The sequence below is a fragment of the Protobothrops mucrosquamatus genome, unplaced genomic scaffold (assembly GCF_001527695.2).
Source record: "Protobothrops mucrosquamatus isolate PMUCROS unplaced genomic scaffold, P.Mucros_1.0 scaffold46, whole genome shotgun sequence".
Taxonomy (NCBI): domain Eukaryota; kingdom Metazoa; phylum Chordata; class Lepidosauria; order Squamata; family Viperidae; genus Protobothrops; species Protobothrops mucrosquamatus.
In genome coordinates, this window is record NW_015386428.1 from 75296 (window position 1) to 93747 (window position 18452).

The following is an 18452-nucleotide window of genomic DNA, read 5'->3' on the forward strand; positions in this document are numbered from 1 at the left end:
GCATTCCAGTCAGCTGCTTGCAAGGGAGGAAGTGGACAACCTTAAGGGGAGGAAATCACTTTTATTTACACTGAGGTGCCATTAAGAACTGTGCTCCAGGTTGGAAGTTAAGTCTGAACTGCAACAGTCCCGCACAATCCTGCAAGTGGGGCTCACCCCCTAGGGCAGACTCCCCGTCCAGGGGCCTTCAGACAGCAGGGCTAGCTGGGCTCTTCCTGGAGAAGCCTGGCTTTATGCTCTCAGGTGTCCTCCAGGAAGAAGGCGGCTTTCTGCAACGTCTCTGGGCAAGAGAAGAAAAACGGTTTTGGTGAAGCGTCTGCACAGTTCCTTCATTTCCCATCTTGCGTCCCCTTCAGGAGCTCCAGGCAGAAGATTCCTTCCTTCTCCCCAGAGCCACGGTGGGCAGGTCCCAGGCTACGTCCGAGGTGAGCCAGGACCTCCGTGGGTCACCAAGCCCTTCTGCCGGGCAGCCCGGACTTTTCCAGCCAAGGCCAGGGTGCTGCCGGCCCAACGCCCGAGGGCCCTTCAGGAGCAGCCAGCCCGGGTGGGGACAGCGCACAACCCTCGCCGGGGTCCCCAACAGCAGCCAGGAAAGGCCGGTCCGAGGGCGCGCGGGGGCCCGAAGCGAGAAGGCCTCCTCCCGGCGGTTACCTTCCACGCGGCCTCCTCGCTGCATGATCCGCTCCCAGGCGAGGGGGGCCGCCTGCACCGCCGCCAGGTCCCGGTAGCTGAGCGAGAGCAGCAGCAGCCGCGCCTCCAGGTAGCTGGCCAGGCCGGTTAAGGAGCGCTCCCGGGCAGCCTCCCGCAGCCTCCCCCGCCCCGTCTCGTCTCCCGGGCGCGCCCAGGCCAAGGATACACGGCGTGGAAGAGCGCCTCGGCGTCCAGCAGCCCGGCCAGCAGCCCGGCCAAGGCGGGGTCCGGGCGGGGCCCCCCGAGCGCCAGCAGCGGCGCCACGCGCGCGCCCACCGCATCCCGAGCCTCCCGCAGCGCCGGCCTGCGGAGAGAAGGCGAGAGAGGAGGGGGAGGAGGCGGCGGCGGCTCGTCTCGGCCCTGCCCGGCGGCCCAGCAGGGAGAGGTCGGGGGGCGTCGCGGCCCTTACAGCTTCTCCCGGCGCAGCTCCGCCAGCAGCGCCTCCATGGCCGCCCGCTGCTTCAGCCGCAGCCGCTCCGGCAGGCGCGCGAAGGCCCGCAGCGGCGTCTCCGCCAGGGGCGCCCTCTGCGTGGCCTCCGCCTGCCGGGCCAGGCTGCCCAGGGCCCGCAGCAGCGGCAGGCAGGCGGCCAGCGCCTCCAGCCAGCCCCGGTGCTGCTCGTGGAGGACGCGCGCGCCCGAGCGGAGACCGTCCCGCAGCTCCGCCGCCGCCGCCATCTTGTTCGGCAGCTCCCCTCCTCGCCCCTCCCCTCGCCGCTGCGATTGGCGGGCGCCTTGCCGCGCGTCGCTAGGCTGCGGGCGGAAGCGCTTCTTTCCGCGCGCCGCTTCCGGTCGAGCCCAAAACTGGATGCAGAATTGCAAAAGTGGTCTAACAACGCAGTAGAAAGCTGTAGCGCACTTCACATAGGGTTGCCAGGTGTCCACTATTTGAGTGGACAGTCCACTTTTTTCACATTATGTTCACTATTTTTTTTCACAAAATAGTGGACATTTTTTTTATTCAAAAGCTTTATGATGAAAGGATACGTAATCTAAAGCTGTACAGTCTACTTTTTTTACTACTTAACCCCCCCCCCCGCTTGTCCGCTATTTTTTGGAAGCAGACCTGGCAACCCTAACTTCACATGTGCGCCGCATTGGCTTTTTTTGGTAGCTGCAGCACACTGATGGTTATAACTCCTGGATCCTTTTCACAATTACTGCTGTTAAGCTACGCACCAGCTGTTGTACGCCCGCAATTTTGATTTGTGTTGCCTAACTCTAAAACCATAGTTTTCTCTGCAGTGAATTGCATTTCATTGGATAGGGCCCAGTATGCAAGTGTGTCAAGATCCTTTTGCATCTTGAGCCTATTTTCTAAAGGTCCCCAACCTGCAGGGGCTTCTTCAGAGAGTTGGCACGACTCAAGACTGACTCAAAGACATGGTACAAACAATGCCTGGTAGAAAACAGAGACTCTGCATCATTGCTTCTTCTGGAAGATGCATCCTCTTAATTTTCCTCTGCACCCCAAAATACAGTTTGGACTCTGCAGGAAATGCTAAGTTGGAAAGTTTACCCAGCCTTCTCTTCTTCTTCTTCATTTATTGCCTTATTCTTCTTTATTGCCTTGGGATTTTTGGTGTTCTCCTATCTATGCACTGATTGGGTTCAACCCTATCTAGATCCTCTTTTTATAGAAAAAAAAGGCCACAAAAATTGCATACAATTTTAATTTAATGACATTGGTCCTACTGTTAGGGTATGAGAAGAGTCAACAGAGATAGCCCTACCCATTTATTTAGTCCTATATTCAACCACATTACTCAATGTTTTCAACTGAATTGTTCATATTCAGATGTTCAAATGATCCCTTGAGGATCTGTTTTCAGATCACACAAGCTTTCTTCTTTAGACAGAGTAGGAAAAGTGATTTAGTCTGTGTGAGAAACCAGATGGCAGAAATGCTTCAGGCAATCAGAAATAGCTGCACTTTTAAGCCTTAAAGGAAATTCAGTCATTTGGCCACAGTCCTCAAAGTCACAAATTGGACAATCTTCGAAGCTGCAATAGCATTAAGGATGCACCCTAAGGGAGAGTCCCTTTACAATAATAGAGGTCACATTTTGCTTTCTTGATTGGGAAAAGCCTGACAGCACTTCAGTGTCCCCAAGGTCCAATATATCAGTCTCCAGACACCTCAGCTCTCAACCCATACTTGGATACCAGGATTTCAACAGTTTGAGTAAGTGCACTGGAAAAAGAATGAAGAAGAGATAATTACAAAATAGGGCTGGGGAACAAGGGGGATTCCTGCTGTAATATTCTGGAATGTAATGAGAGCAATCACAGTCAGTACAATAAGTTGGGTTTCCCCAGTCCACAAGAAATGTGCAGAAATGAGAAGCCCGCTTAAGTGCATCTATTTTGAACCAACTCTTTTGGACCACAAAAACGTTTCTCCTTTATAAGAAGCAGGTGTAACTCACGCAAGCTACTTAACCCTAAAATAATGGGTGGCTTACCATCCTGGTCGAATAACCCTGTATTTTCCAGGGATGGAGAGGTCAACCACAGTTGAGCCTAGACGACACTCAGGACTAAGGGCATCTCCAGTTGGCCCCCCATCGATGACCAGTGAAAGGTGAGGCCAAAGCTCTTGGAATTCCTATAGAAAAGATACATAAGAAATTAGCTCCTAGAACCTGCTTAGTGCACTTCACAAGCAATATTGTGAGGAAAGGTGTGTGTGTGGGTGGGGGGGCAACAGCTAGAGAGGCATGGAAAAAGCAGGCAGGATTCTGGCCTAGGCAAAAGACTGAAACTGTGCCCACCCAATCCAAAAACAGAGAATGTCTGCTAAACATCCCCATTTATTGAGATGTGCAATAGTCCTCTGGGATAGCTGCTCCTGGCCCAGAGCAAGTTCTTTGGGACTTGAATGTTGTAGCACTCCCAGTACCAAGAATATTGTATTAATTATTGCTATATATACCATGATTATGGCATTGGCAGCGGTTCTTGTTTCCATAGCTGTTTACACATGCATTAAACCAATCAATCGATGAGCAAGAAGGGATAGAGCACAGTTGGCTTCAGTCCAGAAGCACAAGACTCAAGACTTGCAAGTTCCAGATAACATCAAGCCAACTTCTTACTCTTCTATAAAAGGGCTGCTTCCTTGAAACAGGCTCAGAAAGAGCAGCTCCCACAGGCTCCGGTCGGTCAGGGCCAGGGCCGTTCTTACCGTGACGGTGAGGCTGCTCGCCCTGTCGCTGACGTTGGCGCTGGTTAAAGCCAGAGGCCCATCACAGACCCTGACCAGCTCCCGGACGAAGCGGTGGTTGGGGACGCGGACGCCCACCAGCTGCAGGAGGGGAAGAGAGAGGCTGAAGGGAGAAGCTCCGCTCCACCCCGCCCGGGGCCAACCGGCCAGCCCAGCAGCGCCGCCCGCCCGTCGCCCTCGCCTACCGGCGTGAAGGGGTTCAGGTCGGCGTTGAGGGCGTCCGAGCGCGGCAGCACCAGCGTCACGGGGCCGGGCAGGAGATCGCGCAGCAGCTCCTCGGGCACCGGCCCGCGGCAGTACCTGCGGGCGCAGAGGGCTCAGCAGCCTGGCCTCACCTGGCCTCCCCGCCCCTTCCCTCCCCGCCGCTCCCGGCCCGCGCACCTGTGCACCTGCTCGACGTCGCCCAGGCAGACGGCCAGCGGTTTACCAGCGGGCCGCCCCTTCAGCCGGTACAGGGCCTCGACGGCGGCGGAGTTCTGCGCCAGGCACGCCACGCCGTAGACCGTGTCGGTGGGCAGCGCCACCAGCCCGCCCTCGCGGAGAGCCGCCGCCGTCCGCGCCAGGGCCGCCTGGCCCGTGTCCCCGGCCAGGCAGACGCGCCGCTCGGCGCCCGCGCAGGGAGGGAGCGGCCGGCCCCGCGCCACCGGCCCCGCCAGCATGGCCCACAGTCCCCAGCGCCCCAAGCCGACCGGCATCCGCGGCTCTTCCGGCGACGGCTACGCACTTCCGGCGCGCCGCCCCCGTAAGGAGCAGGTGGAGAAGACTCAGGATATCCTGCTTCTCCCTGTTCAAGCAGAGGCAAAAGGGGTTCCAGCCTTAGTTGTTTCTGAGTCCAGGGGTGGGGAACCTTGGCTCTTTTATGACTTGTGGACTTCAACTCCCAGAATTCCTGAGCCAGCCATGCTGAGGGGGTTTTCAAGCTGAGCCATGCTGGCTCAGGAATTCTGGGAGTTGAAGTCCACGAGTCATAAAAGAGCCAAGGTTACCTACCCCTGGCTTAGTCCATTGTTTCTCCACCTCAGCAACTTTAAGACATGTGGACTTCAACTCCCAGAATTCCTGAGCCAGCCATGCTGAGGGGAAAGGGAGAGGTTTCCAAGCTGAGCGAGGCTGGCTCAGGAATTCTGGGAGTTGAAGTCCACAAGTAAAGAGGGGGCCATAGTTCCACCATGCTGGCTCAGGAATTCTGGGAGTTGAAGTCCACAAGTCATGAAAGCACCAAGGTGGCCTACCCCTGCCTTAGTCCATGTCAATGCTCCCCCTCTTGCTGACTGGAGGCCGACAGAACGGCCCCGCAGGCTTTCTGCCATCTAAGTGAATGGTATCGGAACTGACACATCTTTCCCCCAATAATTCATTTATTGAAGAAAGAAATCTTCCATAGGCACCACATTTAAATAAGCATTTAATATTTAATTGCTACAAGTATTGCCTTCCATTAAAAAAAATATTTTCCAATTCCTTGCAGATATTTCAAAGTACAATATTAATTTTATACAAACTGGAGCAGGTAGCAAACGCTATTTCACATTTTACATTCTTCAAAAATACAACTTTTTTTTTTTAAAATTCTTCTGGTGTTTTGGAAAGCTCTTCCTTTGGAAGTACTGTACCTTATAGTGAGCGTCTTCACATCACTCAATGCACAGACATTTGATCCCAGGTTTCAAAGTTAAACTAAATGTGCTTAAACACAATACAGGTACTCCTGAGAGAAACAGGTAACTTCAAATCCTCCCGCCATGTCCTGTGAGGTTGTGGAGTTTAGCCATAACAACACTGAGGCAAGGTTCCCACAACATGCGTTAAGCTGATCTTCCAATCACCCAATTCACAGGCCACCTCAAATCATACATTAATACAATGGGCTGATCAATTACCAAACTTCAGACTAACCACACTTCAGCAGTTGTGCATTGCAGTGGTTAAGTCTTTCATAACCTGGCTAAACCTTTCATGCAAACTCAGCCAGAATCTGATCATGAAGATTTAGATCACAGTCCAAAAGTGCAGGGGACCCAGGAAGGCACTTTCAAAAATTATCTGAGAACCTTTGGAGTCTCCAGGTTCCTTACTCTAGGAAGCAATCAATCAATCATTCTTTGTGGGAAAGTGCCTGCTGAAAAAAAAATAAACAAGGGTTTTCTCTCCCTCCATCTTGAGCCAGTTGATGGTGTTTTTCTGCCCAACAGGAAAAGGTGCATCTGAAACTTTCATGGTTGGAGCAATGGGAAATACCTATATCCTGGTATGCCTTAATCCTACATTGGACTAATCCAAAATTGAAAGAGAGGCTTAGACTGTTTTTTGTTTTTTTTTTATATTCAGTAGAGTCCCACATCTAGCTACACTCCAAATCCTGACTGTGGCTAGATAGAATGGTACTTTGCTTTCCCCCCATATAAACTAAGCCAGTATCTTAGTATTTGGAAAGAAATAACACTGCAAAATGAAAAAAAAAAAAAAACTTCAAATAACATATTTTGAAATAAGAACAACAATCGTTCTTCCCTGGACTATACTGGTGTAGACTGCATGTGGGAAGAAAAGCTAAAACACCCAAGTGATAAGGAAAATATAATGCATTTACTTGAAAGTGTCCACTGCATAGAAACTGGCCTTGGCCAGCGTGCACACACTATTGAAAACACAGTGTGGATAACATACCATTTCCACCCATTTTCACAAATACACACAGACACACCATACATAAATATATCCAGTTTCCTTGGCATTTTTCAGTGCAGAACAGACTCCAAAGCTTAGAAACAATAAACAATGCAGAAGTTGAAAAAGCAGCCCGCACCCGCAGGAAATATTGGCTAAAAACAGGAGATGCTATTTTTAGACTGTTGAAGTGAATGCAAAAGATATGATAGGAGAGTAGCATTTACTTCCTGGGCCAACAAACGCCCCAAACAAGATTTCCTGTCCTTTAATAGATGAGAACTTGCCAGTGTTACTGCCATCTCTTCCAAGATTAGCTGGTCTTTTGTTGGTACCTTGAAATTTCGGAACATCTGGCATCTTGGAAATAAGACAGGCAATGTAGCGGTGGGGCACTCAGAGAGCAGGAGCACGGTCTTCAGAACAGCTTCACAACCAATGAAGAGCAGCGGCTTCTTCCCTCCCTTGTGAGGAGCAGGACAGATCTGGGAAGGTCTCCGAGCAGTGACCAAAACTGGAAAGATTCTGATTTGACCAAGTCTATTCAGCTCAGGCCGCTAATGGAGGTTTTGCATAGACTGGACATTTGCTTAAAGATGCATAACTCAGAAAAGGGCATAGTGATGGTTTTGCACCCCTTCCCTCAATCCCACATAAACACACTTGTGCGCACGCACGCACAAATACACACATATAACCACACTCACAGAGTGCATGTGGACACTTCTAGCTAAATGTATTGCACTGAAGTTAAGTACTTTTTTTTTTTTTTTTTTGCACACCACATAACTTTTTTTTTACTCGGAACAAAAAGGAGGAAAATACCCAAGGACTGTGAACACTTATTTACAAATGACATTGCAGCCATCAGCTGAAAGAGAACTAAAGTGCATTTTAGAGGCCAGCGAGTTAAGTGTAACTAGATCAGCCCCAGTGAACTATACTCCTTCCCTAAAGTTAAAATAGCAGAAGCAACTGCCAGCGTGTACTAGACTCCAGAGCCAGTTTTTCTAAAACACAGTCATTTCCATGTTTGTGAACTACAATTTCAGAATTCCCCAGCCCGTGTAATCAGTGCTGAGAAGTCTGAGAGATGAAAGTCCGTATCTCAGAAATTGTCCACTTTCCCTGCTCTTAACGACTTGCTCCCACCCCTCAATACACAGCTGAGATGAAATCCCCGGGGACTCTTTACTCCCTGGAGTCTTGGTACAATTAAGTTACTCAATCCTAGGCCCATAAGCAAAGCCACAGAACGAGTTGGCTCCCAAAGTCACAGGGTGGGGGGCAACTTTTCCAACAGGCAGCATCAAGCAAAAGGAACACTCTTTTAACATGTGATCAAGATCCATGCAGGGACACGCTAGTCTAAACCCCACCCCAAATGAGAGTAGAGTAGCTCTGCAAAGTCAACAAGAAGCACCTTAACTACACAAGCCTCACAGGCACATGGGGAGATTCAGGAGGTTCTTGACTGTGTTTAACTTAGGAGGAAGCGGAGCATGAGAAATGCCCGTGGACTGCAGATACTCACAGAGGAACAGCAACCAGCAGCCGCCCAGTCCCTCTCCTGCAGCAGCGCTGGGAACCTGCAAGGGGCCTTGCAGTCACCTCCACTCCACAGCCAATGTCCCTGCTTCCTCCACCTTTGCTTTTTGGCCACCCTGCCTGCCTCTCAGCTTGAGAAAAAAGCTCTTGGGACAGGCATCCTAAGCAACGATCGCTTGTCCTAGGAACAAGAGGATTACTAGAAAAATCCAAGCACAGTGGATGTGACAAAATAAAAACATTGTACAAAACTTTAGAAAGGAGTCTTCCCAAAACCTTCCAGGCATTCTATGCTGGGATTTTACCCTGAGTAAGTTAAGAGAGAAAAGGCCCCTTTCCCCCCGTGGGGCAGGTCAGCTGTCTCACTGCACCCCAATTGTCCGCTGAAGGAAGGAGAGTCTGCTTTGCCCGACCAAGCTGGATTGCTCCCCGGTCTCCACTGGACCCACACCGAGACCCCTGAGCGCCCCTCTGAGCCCCCCTCAAGCCAGCCAATTGGAGAGAGAAACGTTTTCTAGGCAAGAGCTGCTCTGTGCCGAGATAGTCATTCTGATAAAAGCTGAACAGTGCAAATCCTTTTAGCCCCTGAATTCATGTAAACACCCAGGCAGTGCACTCGCTTGCCAAGGGCAGAAAGGGAAGATGAAAGAGCCAGCAGCCCTTGTGCTCATGTGCAAAGTCTGATCGTGATGCCCACCGCTTGCTTTCTATAGCTAGCAAACAAGACGAGGCCGCGAGGAGGGCAGCTCCACTCCTCTTTCCTTCCGCTGCTAGGGAGAGGTTGTTCCCCCCCCCCCGACAGTCTCCCTATTTATCACACCAACATTGACTTCTTTCCCCTCCCTACTTACAGGGGTCCTACCCCGAACGCCCTAGAAGCCTAGAAGTACTCCACCCCCCCCACCCTCCTTGAAAGCCAGGTGCAGCCCGCCTGCCCACCCGTCCTTCCCAAGTGACCGATTCCTAGGCTCACATTGAGCGGAGCCGGCGTGGCTGCGTCTCCTCTTGGGGGAAAAGGGGAATCCCGTCTCACACTCTCCGGGGCAGCTGGCCCTCCTCCATCTCCGCTGTTGCTTTCCAGGGCTTGGCTAAGGAAAGTTGCTGCCCAAGGCAAGTCCCTCCTCCCCGGTCAAGAGCGGCTCAAGGGGAACGAGAGGAGAGGCCATCTCCAGGCTCTGGAGGGAAAGGAAGCGGGAGGCCTCCATGGCACTTAGGGGCTGCTTTGGGGGGCCGGGCAGGTGTCCCGAGAGGGCGCTCGGCTGGCCAGCAGGAGGCAACGCGGACGAACAGCCAGCAACAGCGGCGGCAGCAGCAGCAGCGGAGGTCCTGGGCACCGTCCTGGGCAAGCCCTGTGGCTCCGGTGCCGGGGGGTTCCCCGAGGCCTTGGAGATGGGGGAGGGAGAGTCTTTGCTGCCCGCGGCTTTCTCCTTGCTCGCGTCTCGGCAGGCGCACTGGCACTGGCACACCTCTTCCTGCTTGATGATGATCACAGGCACGCTCAGGCCAATCTGCTGCACGGGACTCCCTGGAGGGAAAGCAAGCCGTCACTCCGTGGGGAGGCCCCCGCTGCTTCTCCTGAGAAGGGCCGCGAAGCCAGGCTCAGAGAAAAGGGCTCTTCCGGGAGGGCCATTTCCATGCCCGTCGCTGCCGCTGGCTAGCAACACCGCCTCCCTCTAGGTCAGGGGTAGGCAACCTTGGCTCTTTTATGACTCGTGGACTTCAACTCCCAGAATTCCTGAGCCAGCTAAGCTGGCTCAGGAATTCTGGGAGTTGAAGTCCACGAGTCATAAAAGAGCCACGGTTGACTACCCCTGCTCTAGGTAGCTCTTCTCGAGGCAGAAACGGCGTTATCCAGCATCAATGTCATGCTCGTGGACGTAAATGTCCTCTGTTGCAACCCACAACTTTGCTGCCCTCCTTAGGGAAGCCCTTTACGCCCCCCTCCCTCTCTCAAGAGTGCATGGTGGAGCCCCCCCCCTGTTTTGCATTCGTAAGGAGGACGCCCATCAGTCAATGGATTTCCCCCGGGAAGGAGATGCAGATAGCCCCAAATCACACGGCTGAAGACCAGAGCCCTGTGACCAAGCTCCCCCCTCCCTCCACCATCCTCCCTGCCACTCTCAGCAGCTTTTTTGGGGAGGGGGAGGGTCAAAGAATGTGGACGTCTGTCAATGGTGGCTTACCTGCGCTACCAGCTATAGGGAGAGCAGTTGTGAAGAAGACCTTCTCTACAACAGGAGCCTGTGGCTTGGAAAGAAAAGTAGGGGAAGGGGGGGGTCAAGCCTGTGAAGAGAAAGAGGTTGCGGCTCCCCACAGTAGTACAGAGACCGTTGCAGAATACTGGGGACCCGATTTTGCAACCTTGCACAGCTCTGACAACACCGCCCCCCCCCCCAAGCCTCTGGGACTTACCATTTGCTCTTGGCTCTGCAGCGTCCCGGTGGCGCCATTTAAAATCCACTGGAGGTTTTGTTCTCCCATGATGATGCCGGACTGAAAAATGGCTGGGTTTTGGGAGGGGGCGATGGTAACCCTGGGACTGCTGGGCAGTGCAGGGTTTCCTCCCACGGGCGCAGTCTGAACTCTGCCGGGCAGGACCTCAGGGGCACCCGCTGCTGGCCCAGGGGGGACCTCCGAGACCCCAGGAAGCCCGGCCCCCGCGGGCTGCGCAGAGCGCTGAAGCTGGTGCAGGAAGCCTTGGGGATTGGCTGCCAAAAGTGTGCTGTTCGAAGGAGGCACTTCTGGAGGCTGCAGGAGACCGGCAGGGGTGCTGTACGCCGCTGGCTGAGCCCCCGCAGAGGCAGGAGGCAGTGCTTGGGGGGAAGGCTCAGGGATGCCAAGCTGGAGAACAAGCGGCAGAGATAAGGGCACAGTCTCTCCTGGTGCTGGCTGGGCTGCTGGAGCTGGCTTGATATCACCACCAAAATCTCCCATCAAGGCATCTGTCAAACAAGCACAGGGAGCATCAAATCCATCTGTAGCCTGAGGCCTGCCCTAGCGGGTGCTTTCTGATGGAGCCCAGGAGAGCCACAGCTGGACGCTCACACAGCTGCAGGGGAAAGATGCCCCCCTCTTAAATTTTGCCCTGCTTCCGTCCGAGATCACACGCTACTGTGCTACACTGCTCTGGTTAAGGGAGGCATGGATATGACCCACATCAGTTGGCCTGGGGCAACATTTTCCTTCCAGGTAGTCCAGCCCAGAGATTCCTCGCTGTTCCCAGAGAACGGTTTCCTTCATCAGAGCATTAGATGCACAGAAGACCCAGCACGTGGGACCTTTTCTTTTTATTCTCAAGTGCCGTTTCTCTTTACTGCACTGGGCTCTGAGGGGCTGCCAGGTCAGCTGTTCTTTAGCCCCGGACATTCTGCTCCGATCTGAGGATCACTGCTAACAGGGTACTGCCAAGGGAACATGTACCTGTGTGCTGAGAGTCTTCCTGATTTGGGGGAGGCTCCGGGCTCTGGAACATGGACTCGAAGATGCTTGCTGGTGAGATTGTACTCAGGTCTTGTCCATGTGCCTACAGAAAGGAAACCGTCGTAAGGGATCCCAGTTCAGGGATCTGGTGCCCAAGCTCGGGGCAGGCACTAACTCTAGACCCAGGAAAGACAACATAGAGCAGGCTGCTTGCAGTACTCTGCTGGAGCAATCCAATACGCCAGCTTGCTTTCTGCAGCATGATAGACATGTATCATTGACTGGCGAGCACAGGTCCTCCTCCAAAGAGATGGCAAGAGGCTACTTATGTACCAAACACCCTCTACTTGGGCTATTATAACCAAAGGCAAGAGATGCTTACTGGATCTGAATTATCCCGCAGTTCTGAATCTGTGGACATAAGGCTTAAGTCGCTCAGGCAGAATGAGTGGTTTGTATCCTGCAGAAGAGGAGAGGGAGCCCGAATTAAGCGAAGGAGCATTCAGAACAGAGCAGGGGAACTGAGTGCCACCTGCCTCGTTCTGGTCAATCACATCCAACACAGCCCAGAAGGCCAAAATCCCCTAAAACCCCAAATCACAGCCGTAAGCGTGGTTCCCATCTCGAACGTCACACTTTTTCAACAGCATCAGACCTTCACTTCAGAATACGCAGTGATCCACGCTGACCCAAGATTCTTCTGGCTTTTGTAAACACACAAGGGATTGCTCAGCTGAGAGGGTTTGGAGCAGAAGAGAGCTACAGAAAACAGCACGAGTGAGGAACTGCCCATGGGCGCTGCAGTGACTCACCCAAACTCCAAGGAAGGAGCCGGCAACTTTAGCAATGGCCAAATCAAAAGAAGAGCCACGGAGAGAGAGAAGATTGGCAAGTCAAAGTAGGAGGGATTTGACTCCCTTATTTTAACCCGCAGCAGGAATTCCAGATTATACACAAATAAAACAATTATTTATTAAACTTGTACATCACCCAACTCTCAATGACTGAGCAGCTCAAAACAATGGAAGAAGTTAAAATATTTATTTGAACTTATGTGCTCCTCTAACGGTATGAGGGAAAGACCTTGGGGGATGGTGTGAAGAGAAGTTGCCTAAGGAAGAGCCTTCCAGTAAGAGTGTGCGTAGCCCACAACTGCAGATTGGGCAGAACAAGAGGCTCAGAATCTGTTTGATAAAGCAGATTGGGGAACCACTGCTTCTGCACATTTTCAACTGTGGCATCCCCTGTCCACGTGCTTTGTCTCATGTGTTGGTAGAAATCGACGAGTCTTCCATGATTGGCATTTGAAATTGGCATTATTTGCAAATATTTTATAAATACTGTTTAAACTGCAGTAGCTCCAAAGGCAGGCAGTCAAAAAAGAAGAATTCTGAGCACCACACATTCCAACCAAAAACTAGGATTGGTTGAAAAGCCAGAATCAGGATGAACCCTGGAGAATTGTATAAAGACACGGTATTTGATATTTGTAAAGCAAAGGATATGCTAAAGAAAAATTTACAATATAAAGCTACCAATAACACAGCTGCAACTGGAGCAAGAAAACATGAGAATGGTGCAGGGCAATTGAGGCAAGAAAATAGGAGAACGGTGCAAACAAGAGCTCTCAACAAAGCAGTGATGAAATTATAAACAGGCAGAAATATCAACAAAGACTTGGGTATTTATACTAATAGATCGCACAGAGTAATACAAGTCATATTTAGCAAATTGTGTTAGCAAAGAGTGCTGAAAGACCTAATTCAACCCTTTGCCACCTATATATTGTAATTCAGAGGCAGGATGGCTTATATAGTGGATTCTTCAGGACTGAATCGTTAATAAATGTGCCAGAAGTCAGAAAGTGGTATCAAGAGTAGGTGCTGAAGATGTCCCTTGAAAACATGGAGCCTGCTGACGGTGTCCCCACTCATTCTTTGGGGAAAACGCATTCAAAAGCTCTACAACTTAAGTGCGTAGCTTTGCCCGCTAAAATCAGTCACCAATCCTATGAACCAGAGGATGGTTTTGTTAAATAAAACATTTTGGACGAAGTAATGGTTGGGCGGATGGATAATCTGAACAAGAAACAGACAACGTATGTTACAAAGCCTTAAGATACTTCTGCTCAGTCAGAAATCTTCAACTTTGCCATAGTTGGAAAGCAATCAAAAGTCCAATGTGGGCAAATGGCCGGGGGGGGGGGGGACTGCTTTGTGATGGAAGAATTGCAGTTTGAAGGAATGGAAAAAGGACAACCATTGGATAAAAAATAAAACTGACTTGGCTTCTCAGATAAAAGTGTGTTTGTTGTGGTAAAAAAAAAAATCACATTTGTCATTTAATGAATAAGTGGCTTTATAGAAATCCCATCCTCCTCAACTGGTCCGTTCAATCAAAGTTTTACTGTACAAGTAGCTCTTGACTTACGACCCGTCGCTTAATGACTGTTCAAAATTACGACTGGCCCAGAACGGGTGCTTTACAGCCCCTAAAGCACCTGGTTGTTGCAAAATGTCACACACACCCAGATCACATGACCACATTTTGGGTGCTTGGTAACTGGCTCATCTTTGCAACCAGTTGCAGAGTCCCCTGGTCACTGTGCTATTTCTGGCAAAAAAAGGTCCATTCAGAAGAATGACTTCACACTTACGATTGCAGCATTTGGTTAACAATGGTGGACTTGCTTAATAACTGCAGTGATTTATTTAATGACCACTGCAAAAAAATGTTGTAAAACCGGGTCCATTCTCCTGTGTGCCTTGAATAACGACCGTAACCAGAATTTCCAGGAAATCCAGTCCCAAATGCAGTCTAAAGTCAAGGATTACCTATACTGATCTTTTAAGTTTTTATATGATCCAAAATCCTAGTATCAGAAATAAATATTACTGTACCGCAGTACTGCTGAGATCTAATTATCAACCTGTTTTGGAGGCAAGAGTATTGCTTGATACCCATAGTTGCCTTGTGAAATTTCAGCTGCAAAGATTGCAGGAGCTGAACTTCTAAGAAAAGTTTAGTTGCTGATGCTGTTACTCATGAAGCACACCAAGGTTTAATGAAAGAGCTAAAACACCCACCTCGGAGAGGTTGTTGTTGGAGAATAAAGTGTACGAGGATCCTTTTTCGTGTCCTTTCATGTGACTTTTGAGGCTATACTGCGTGCTAAAGGCCTTTTCACACCCATTGCTGGGACAAAAGAAAGGTCTCTCGCCTACAGTGGAAGAAATCAACAGACGTATCAATCAAATCAGAGGTCCACCCGTCAATCTCTGGATTCCAGCAGATCTACAATTTTGAATACTCACAACAGACTTATTTCTAAATTCACTGCAGAGGATGAGAACTAGGCTCTTAGTAAGCAGAATCCTAATGTAGCAAATTATGAAAGTTATCAAAACAAGTAGGCTCCATCAGTGTTAAACATGTTTACTTTCTTCAGTTGTTGTGAAAGGATTCAGGGGTCAGAAGAGCCCCAGATCTTACCAGTGTGTGTCCTGACGTGTGTCTTCAGATGATGACTAACTGCGAAGGCTTTCCCACAGCCATCATGGTCACATCTATGGGAGAAAGCAGGGAGGCTTACAGCCATTGACCTTTACAACCTTGCAGTGTGCCAGCTTCAACTCCTTTCAGGCACGCTGGCTTTATAAGAGCCCTTGTGACGGTGGTTGCCAAGCTAAGTAAGAATAATATACGTGATATGGCTGCAAAAAGGCAAATCAAAAGGAATAAAAAGGCAAAGGTGTCCCCAGGGGTTTTACCCCACAAGCCGTGGCCGACTTTAGGGGGTAGCGCTCATCTTTGTTTTTTTTAAGCCAAAGAGCCAGCATTGTCTGAAGATATTTCTGTGGTGTGGCCAGCAGCGCAGAGAAAAGGAAGACTGTTTCAACACTAAGAAAGGTCCACTTTCCTCTCCTCAGGTCCTATACAGAATGCTGGAAGAAGCTTAGAAAAGGGTGGCGTAGATGAAACCCACAAAGACATCAAAGAAGCTTTTAGCTTTGAAAAGAGAAGATTGGGGGATATAAGAGAATTCAAATACTTATATTCTCTATTGCGGTGGTGGCGAGAGATGGCACTCGGAGCCCTCTCTGTGGGCACGCATGCCGTTGCCCCAGCCCCGCCTCCCTGCAACCCCCTCCTCACCAGCAGCCTGCCCGGAGGAGGCTCCCCCAGGCACAGCCCATAAGAGCAGCGCAGCCAAGTACATGGCAGCTGGGAAGCAGGGGCAAGACTCCACCCTCACGCCCCATCACGTGCAGATGATGCTGCGGGGTGCGGGCAGAGGGCGTGGCCGCCATGGCACTGCAAGGCTGCCTGGGCGATCTGTGGTGAGTGGCCCTGCAGGTGGGCAGAGTGGGGCCGGGCCAGGGGGCGGGCTGGTTTTTGGGCACTCGGTCTCTAAAAGGTTCGCCATCACTGCTCTATTGTTTCAGAGAATAGACATGGACTAACAAATATAAGCTGCAGGAAGGCGGTTTCCAGTTAAGTATTTTAATAAGAAGAACAGTTTTACAATGGTGGTGGAGAGGTAGTGAAGGAATTCTGCCTTTCCTTCAGGAACGCAAGTGGCTTAGATGGCAATTTTTCTTGACATCCCCATGAGGTGCCTCTGAGCTTCTACAGGAAGGGGCATTTTTGCATCAGGCTGATCTTCTCCAGCTGAACAATTAAGAGAGCTAAACCTAGTTGTTTTTCTACTACAAACTAGTCTAATGTTGAGTGGCACTGAACAAATGAAGCTGTGCACTCTGCCAGATAATTGAACATTGGCCAGAGATGTACACACTGGAAATGTGTCTGGGAATTTATACATGAATTATAGGCCTCAGTGAATACACTGCTTCCAAGAGGTTGCAGCAGACATTATGGTACACTGCCTGTTTAAAAGCCAGGCAAAGGTCCCAGGATACAATGCAATTCATGCAGCAACCAGACAACTTACCTGAATGGCTTCTCTCCAGTGTGAGTCCGAATGTGTTTCCGCAGGTCGCTGAGGGTTGTAAAGTACTTGCTGCAACCTTCTGATTCACAGTTAAATGTTTTCCCCGTGTGAAGCCTCTGATGGGCTTTTAACCTAAAGAAGAAGGGGGTTGGAGAATGTCTCTTCTGATCCAAGACACGCCCTGCAGTGAAAGAGCAAGGCCCCTGATACGATTACAGATTTGGGCCAAGGTTCTGCACACTGAAAACACCCATCAAAGCCCACATTTTAGTGGAAGACATTGTGTGGGTGATGTACATCAGGCAAATAAATTCTGCAAGAGCCACAAGCATTGATGTGAGAGATCTAGGGAGTGGGCACAGGACAGGGTAAAATATATTTCACCGGGGACATTATCCAATTCAACCAGGAGTACCTGTTTCTCTCTCCCCGTGCATAAGCACTCATTTCTCCTGATGAATACGAGATTTTCAAAATGCATCCTCTTACCTGTACAGTGTATTGAAGGCTTTTTCACAACCTTGAACATCACACTCAAAGGGCTTCTCCTTGGTGTGCACCCGGACATGGATTTTCAGGCTGTAGGATGTCAGAAAGGCCTTCCCACAACCCTCCTGATTGCACACAAAGGTGTACTCCCCACGGTGGGTCTTCTGGTGGGTGCGCAGGTTGCCTGCAGTGCTGTAGGTACGAGGGCAGCCCTCAAATGTGCACTGGTAGCGCTTCACCTGTCAGACAAACAACCATCATTCGAATCAATGTTGGCCTAATCCGTGTCACAGAGCTACTGTTTTGAGTTCAGGAGGCAGCAAAAGCAGCGGAGAGAATGGCTGCAGTCTCTATGATATCTCCTGAAGTCACATTTTTTCAGCCTGTGTAGCTACCATTCCATTGAGCAAATCCACACTGGATTTAAACACTGGGTTGACCCACAATACTCTGTTTGCGTGTTATGCAAATACAGCTGCTTGCTCTGAACAGAATAAGAAGAGGTCCTCCTTTGTTCACAGGCAGTCCCATGACCCTATTCTTTGCTTAGGGGGGCACAGTAAGGAGTTGTAGATTCAGAAGAGCAGGCAAGCAAAATTCAGCTAAATGTTCTATGCTAAAGTAGGCTCCCCAGCTTTCTATATCAATATTTTTCTTGTAGTTATTTTATGCAACTTTAAGAAATGTATAAAAGATCACTTCCCTTGAGAGCCTATCCTAAATGTCTCTAGCGAATGCAACTTACATTTTAACAGCATCCATCATAAGCTGTGAAATAAAAATAGCCCATGCCACGGCACTATCACCAAAAGATTTACCACGTCTGATTCAAGTACATGCTGTGTCATCATACTGCATATGAATCATCATTTGCCCCTTATAAGTATATCTCAACCAGTTGCATAGTGAAAAGGAGACTCACTCCAGACTTCTTAGAAATTTTTTTTTTAAAGTCTACTTTTGGAGATGAACTTGACACCACTCTGATGATGAGGAAGGTCTACAGGGAACTATAACTAGGCTTTACTATACTCAATAAAAGTAGTTTGTTCATAGCCGAGATTGTAGTCCAAAGAATACATATACACAAATACATTCATTAAATATAGTTAAGGTTTCCTTGGGGAAAATCTCTATCAACAATGGACAAAGTCTATGTCCTCTACACACAGATTTCTCTGAAGAGGCTTTCCTTCAGGTTAGCAATCCACTACAATACACAGGTGGAGACTCACAAAGGTTTGCTGCATAGATATGAAGGATAGGCACGGCTCAGATATTGAGAGCATTTCAAGGAAGCTCCAAAATACAGCGAAAAACAACACTGGTACAGCAAAAGCCATCATCTGCAAAGAGCTTACAAAGGATCAAAGGGACCTCAGTGCTGGAAAGTTTCAGTTAGGAGAGCTGTGTACAAAATTTCCAAGGCATCAGATATACCATGGAACACAGTGAAGACAA

General features: G+C 49.9%; 3 protein-coding genes across 3 annotated transcripts in view; all 3 read right to left on the bottom strand.

Moving 5' to 3' along the window:
- Positions 1-239: 239 nt before the first annotated feature.
- Positions 240-1365, bottom strand: LOC107283685 (uncharacterized protein C1orf109 homolog). Its single transcript, XM_015811618.1, has 4 exons — positions 1100-1365; positions 857-994; positions 652-764; positions 240-280 (listed from the first exon to the last, which is right to left on the bottom strand). The coding sequence occupies exons 1-4, from the start codon at positions 1363-1365 to the stop codon at positions 240-242; spliced, it is 558 nt and encodes a 185-aa protein (XP_015667104.1).
- A 991-nt stretch (positions 1366-2356) lies between these two features.
- Positions 2357-4608, bottom strand: YRDC (yrdC N6-threonylcarbamoyltransferase domain containing). The gene is made up of 5 exons (XM_015811663.2): positions 4295-4608; positions 4099-4213; positions 3875-3994; positions 3153-3295; positions 2357-2881 (listed from the first exon to the last, which is right to left on the bottom strand). Exons 1-5 carry the CDS (start codon positions 4606-4608, stop codon positions 2812-2814), a joined length of 762 nt encoding a protein of 253 aa, XP_015667149.1. The 3' UTR covers positions 2357-2811.
- Positions 4609-9216: 4608 nt separating this feature from the next.
- MTF1 (metal regulatory transcription factor 1) overlaps positions 9217-18452 on the bottom strand; it is an 11237-nt gene continuing 2001 nt past the window's right edge. Inside the window, exons 2-10 of the mRNA XM_015811664.1 lie at positions 16992-17230; positions 16503-16634; positions 15041-15114; positions 14635-14768; positions 11931-12008; positions 11549-11651; positions 10541-11070; positions 10312-10375; positions 9217-9653 (exon numbers count right to left, since the gene is read on the bottom strand). Coding sequence (XP_015667150.1) covers positions 9217-9653; positions 10312-10375; positions 10541-11070; positions 11549-11651; positions 11931-12008; positions 14635-14768; positions 15041-15114; positions 16503-16634; positions 16992-17230 — 1791 coding nt within the window. The remainder of the gene's footprint in view (positions 9654-10311; positions 10376-10540; positions 11071-11548; positions 11652-11930; positions 12009-14634; positions 14769-15040; positions 15115-16502; positions 16635-16991; positions 17231-18452) is intronic.

What these genes read in the sequence shown, in the direction of transcription:
- LOC107283685 (XM_015811618.1), bottom strand. Translation starts at nt 1,365, where the DNA reads ATGGCGGCGGCGGCGGAGCTGCGGGACGGTCTCCGCTCGGGCGCGCGC. An exon ending in GAGCTGCGCCGGGAGAAGCT is followed by an intron (nt 995 to 1,099) that starts GTAAGGGCCGCG and finishes TTCTCTCCGCAG; the next exon opens with GCCGGCGCTGCGGGAGGCTC. An exon ending in GAGGCGCTCTTCCACGCCGT is followed by an intron (nt 765 to 856) that starts GTATCCTTGGCC and finishes CGGCCTGGCCAG; the next exon opens with CTACCTGGAGGCGCGGCTGC.
- YRDC (XM_015811663.2), bottom strand. Translation starts at nt 4,608, where the DNA reads ATGCCGGTCGGCTTGGGGCGCTGGGGACTGTGGGCCATGCTGGCGGGG. An exon ending in CGAGCAGCCTCACCGTCACG is followed by an intron (nt 3,296 to 3,874) that starts GTAAGAACGGCC and finishes TCTTTTCTATAG; the next exon opens with GAATTCCAAGAGCTTTGGCC. An exon ending in AGGGTTATTCGACCAGGATG is followed by an intron (nt 2,882 to 3,152) that starts GTAAGCCACCCA and finishes TTCTTTTTCCAG; the next exon opens with TGCACTTACTCAAACTGTTG.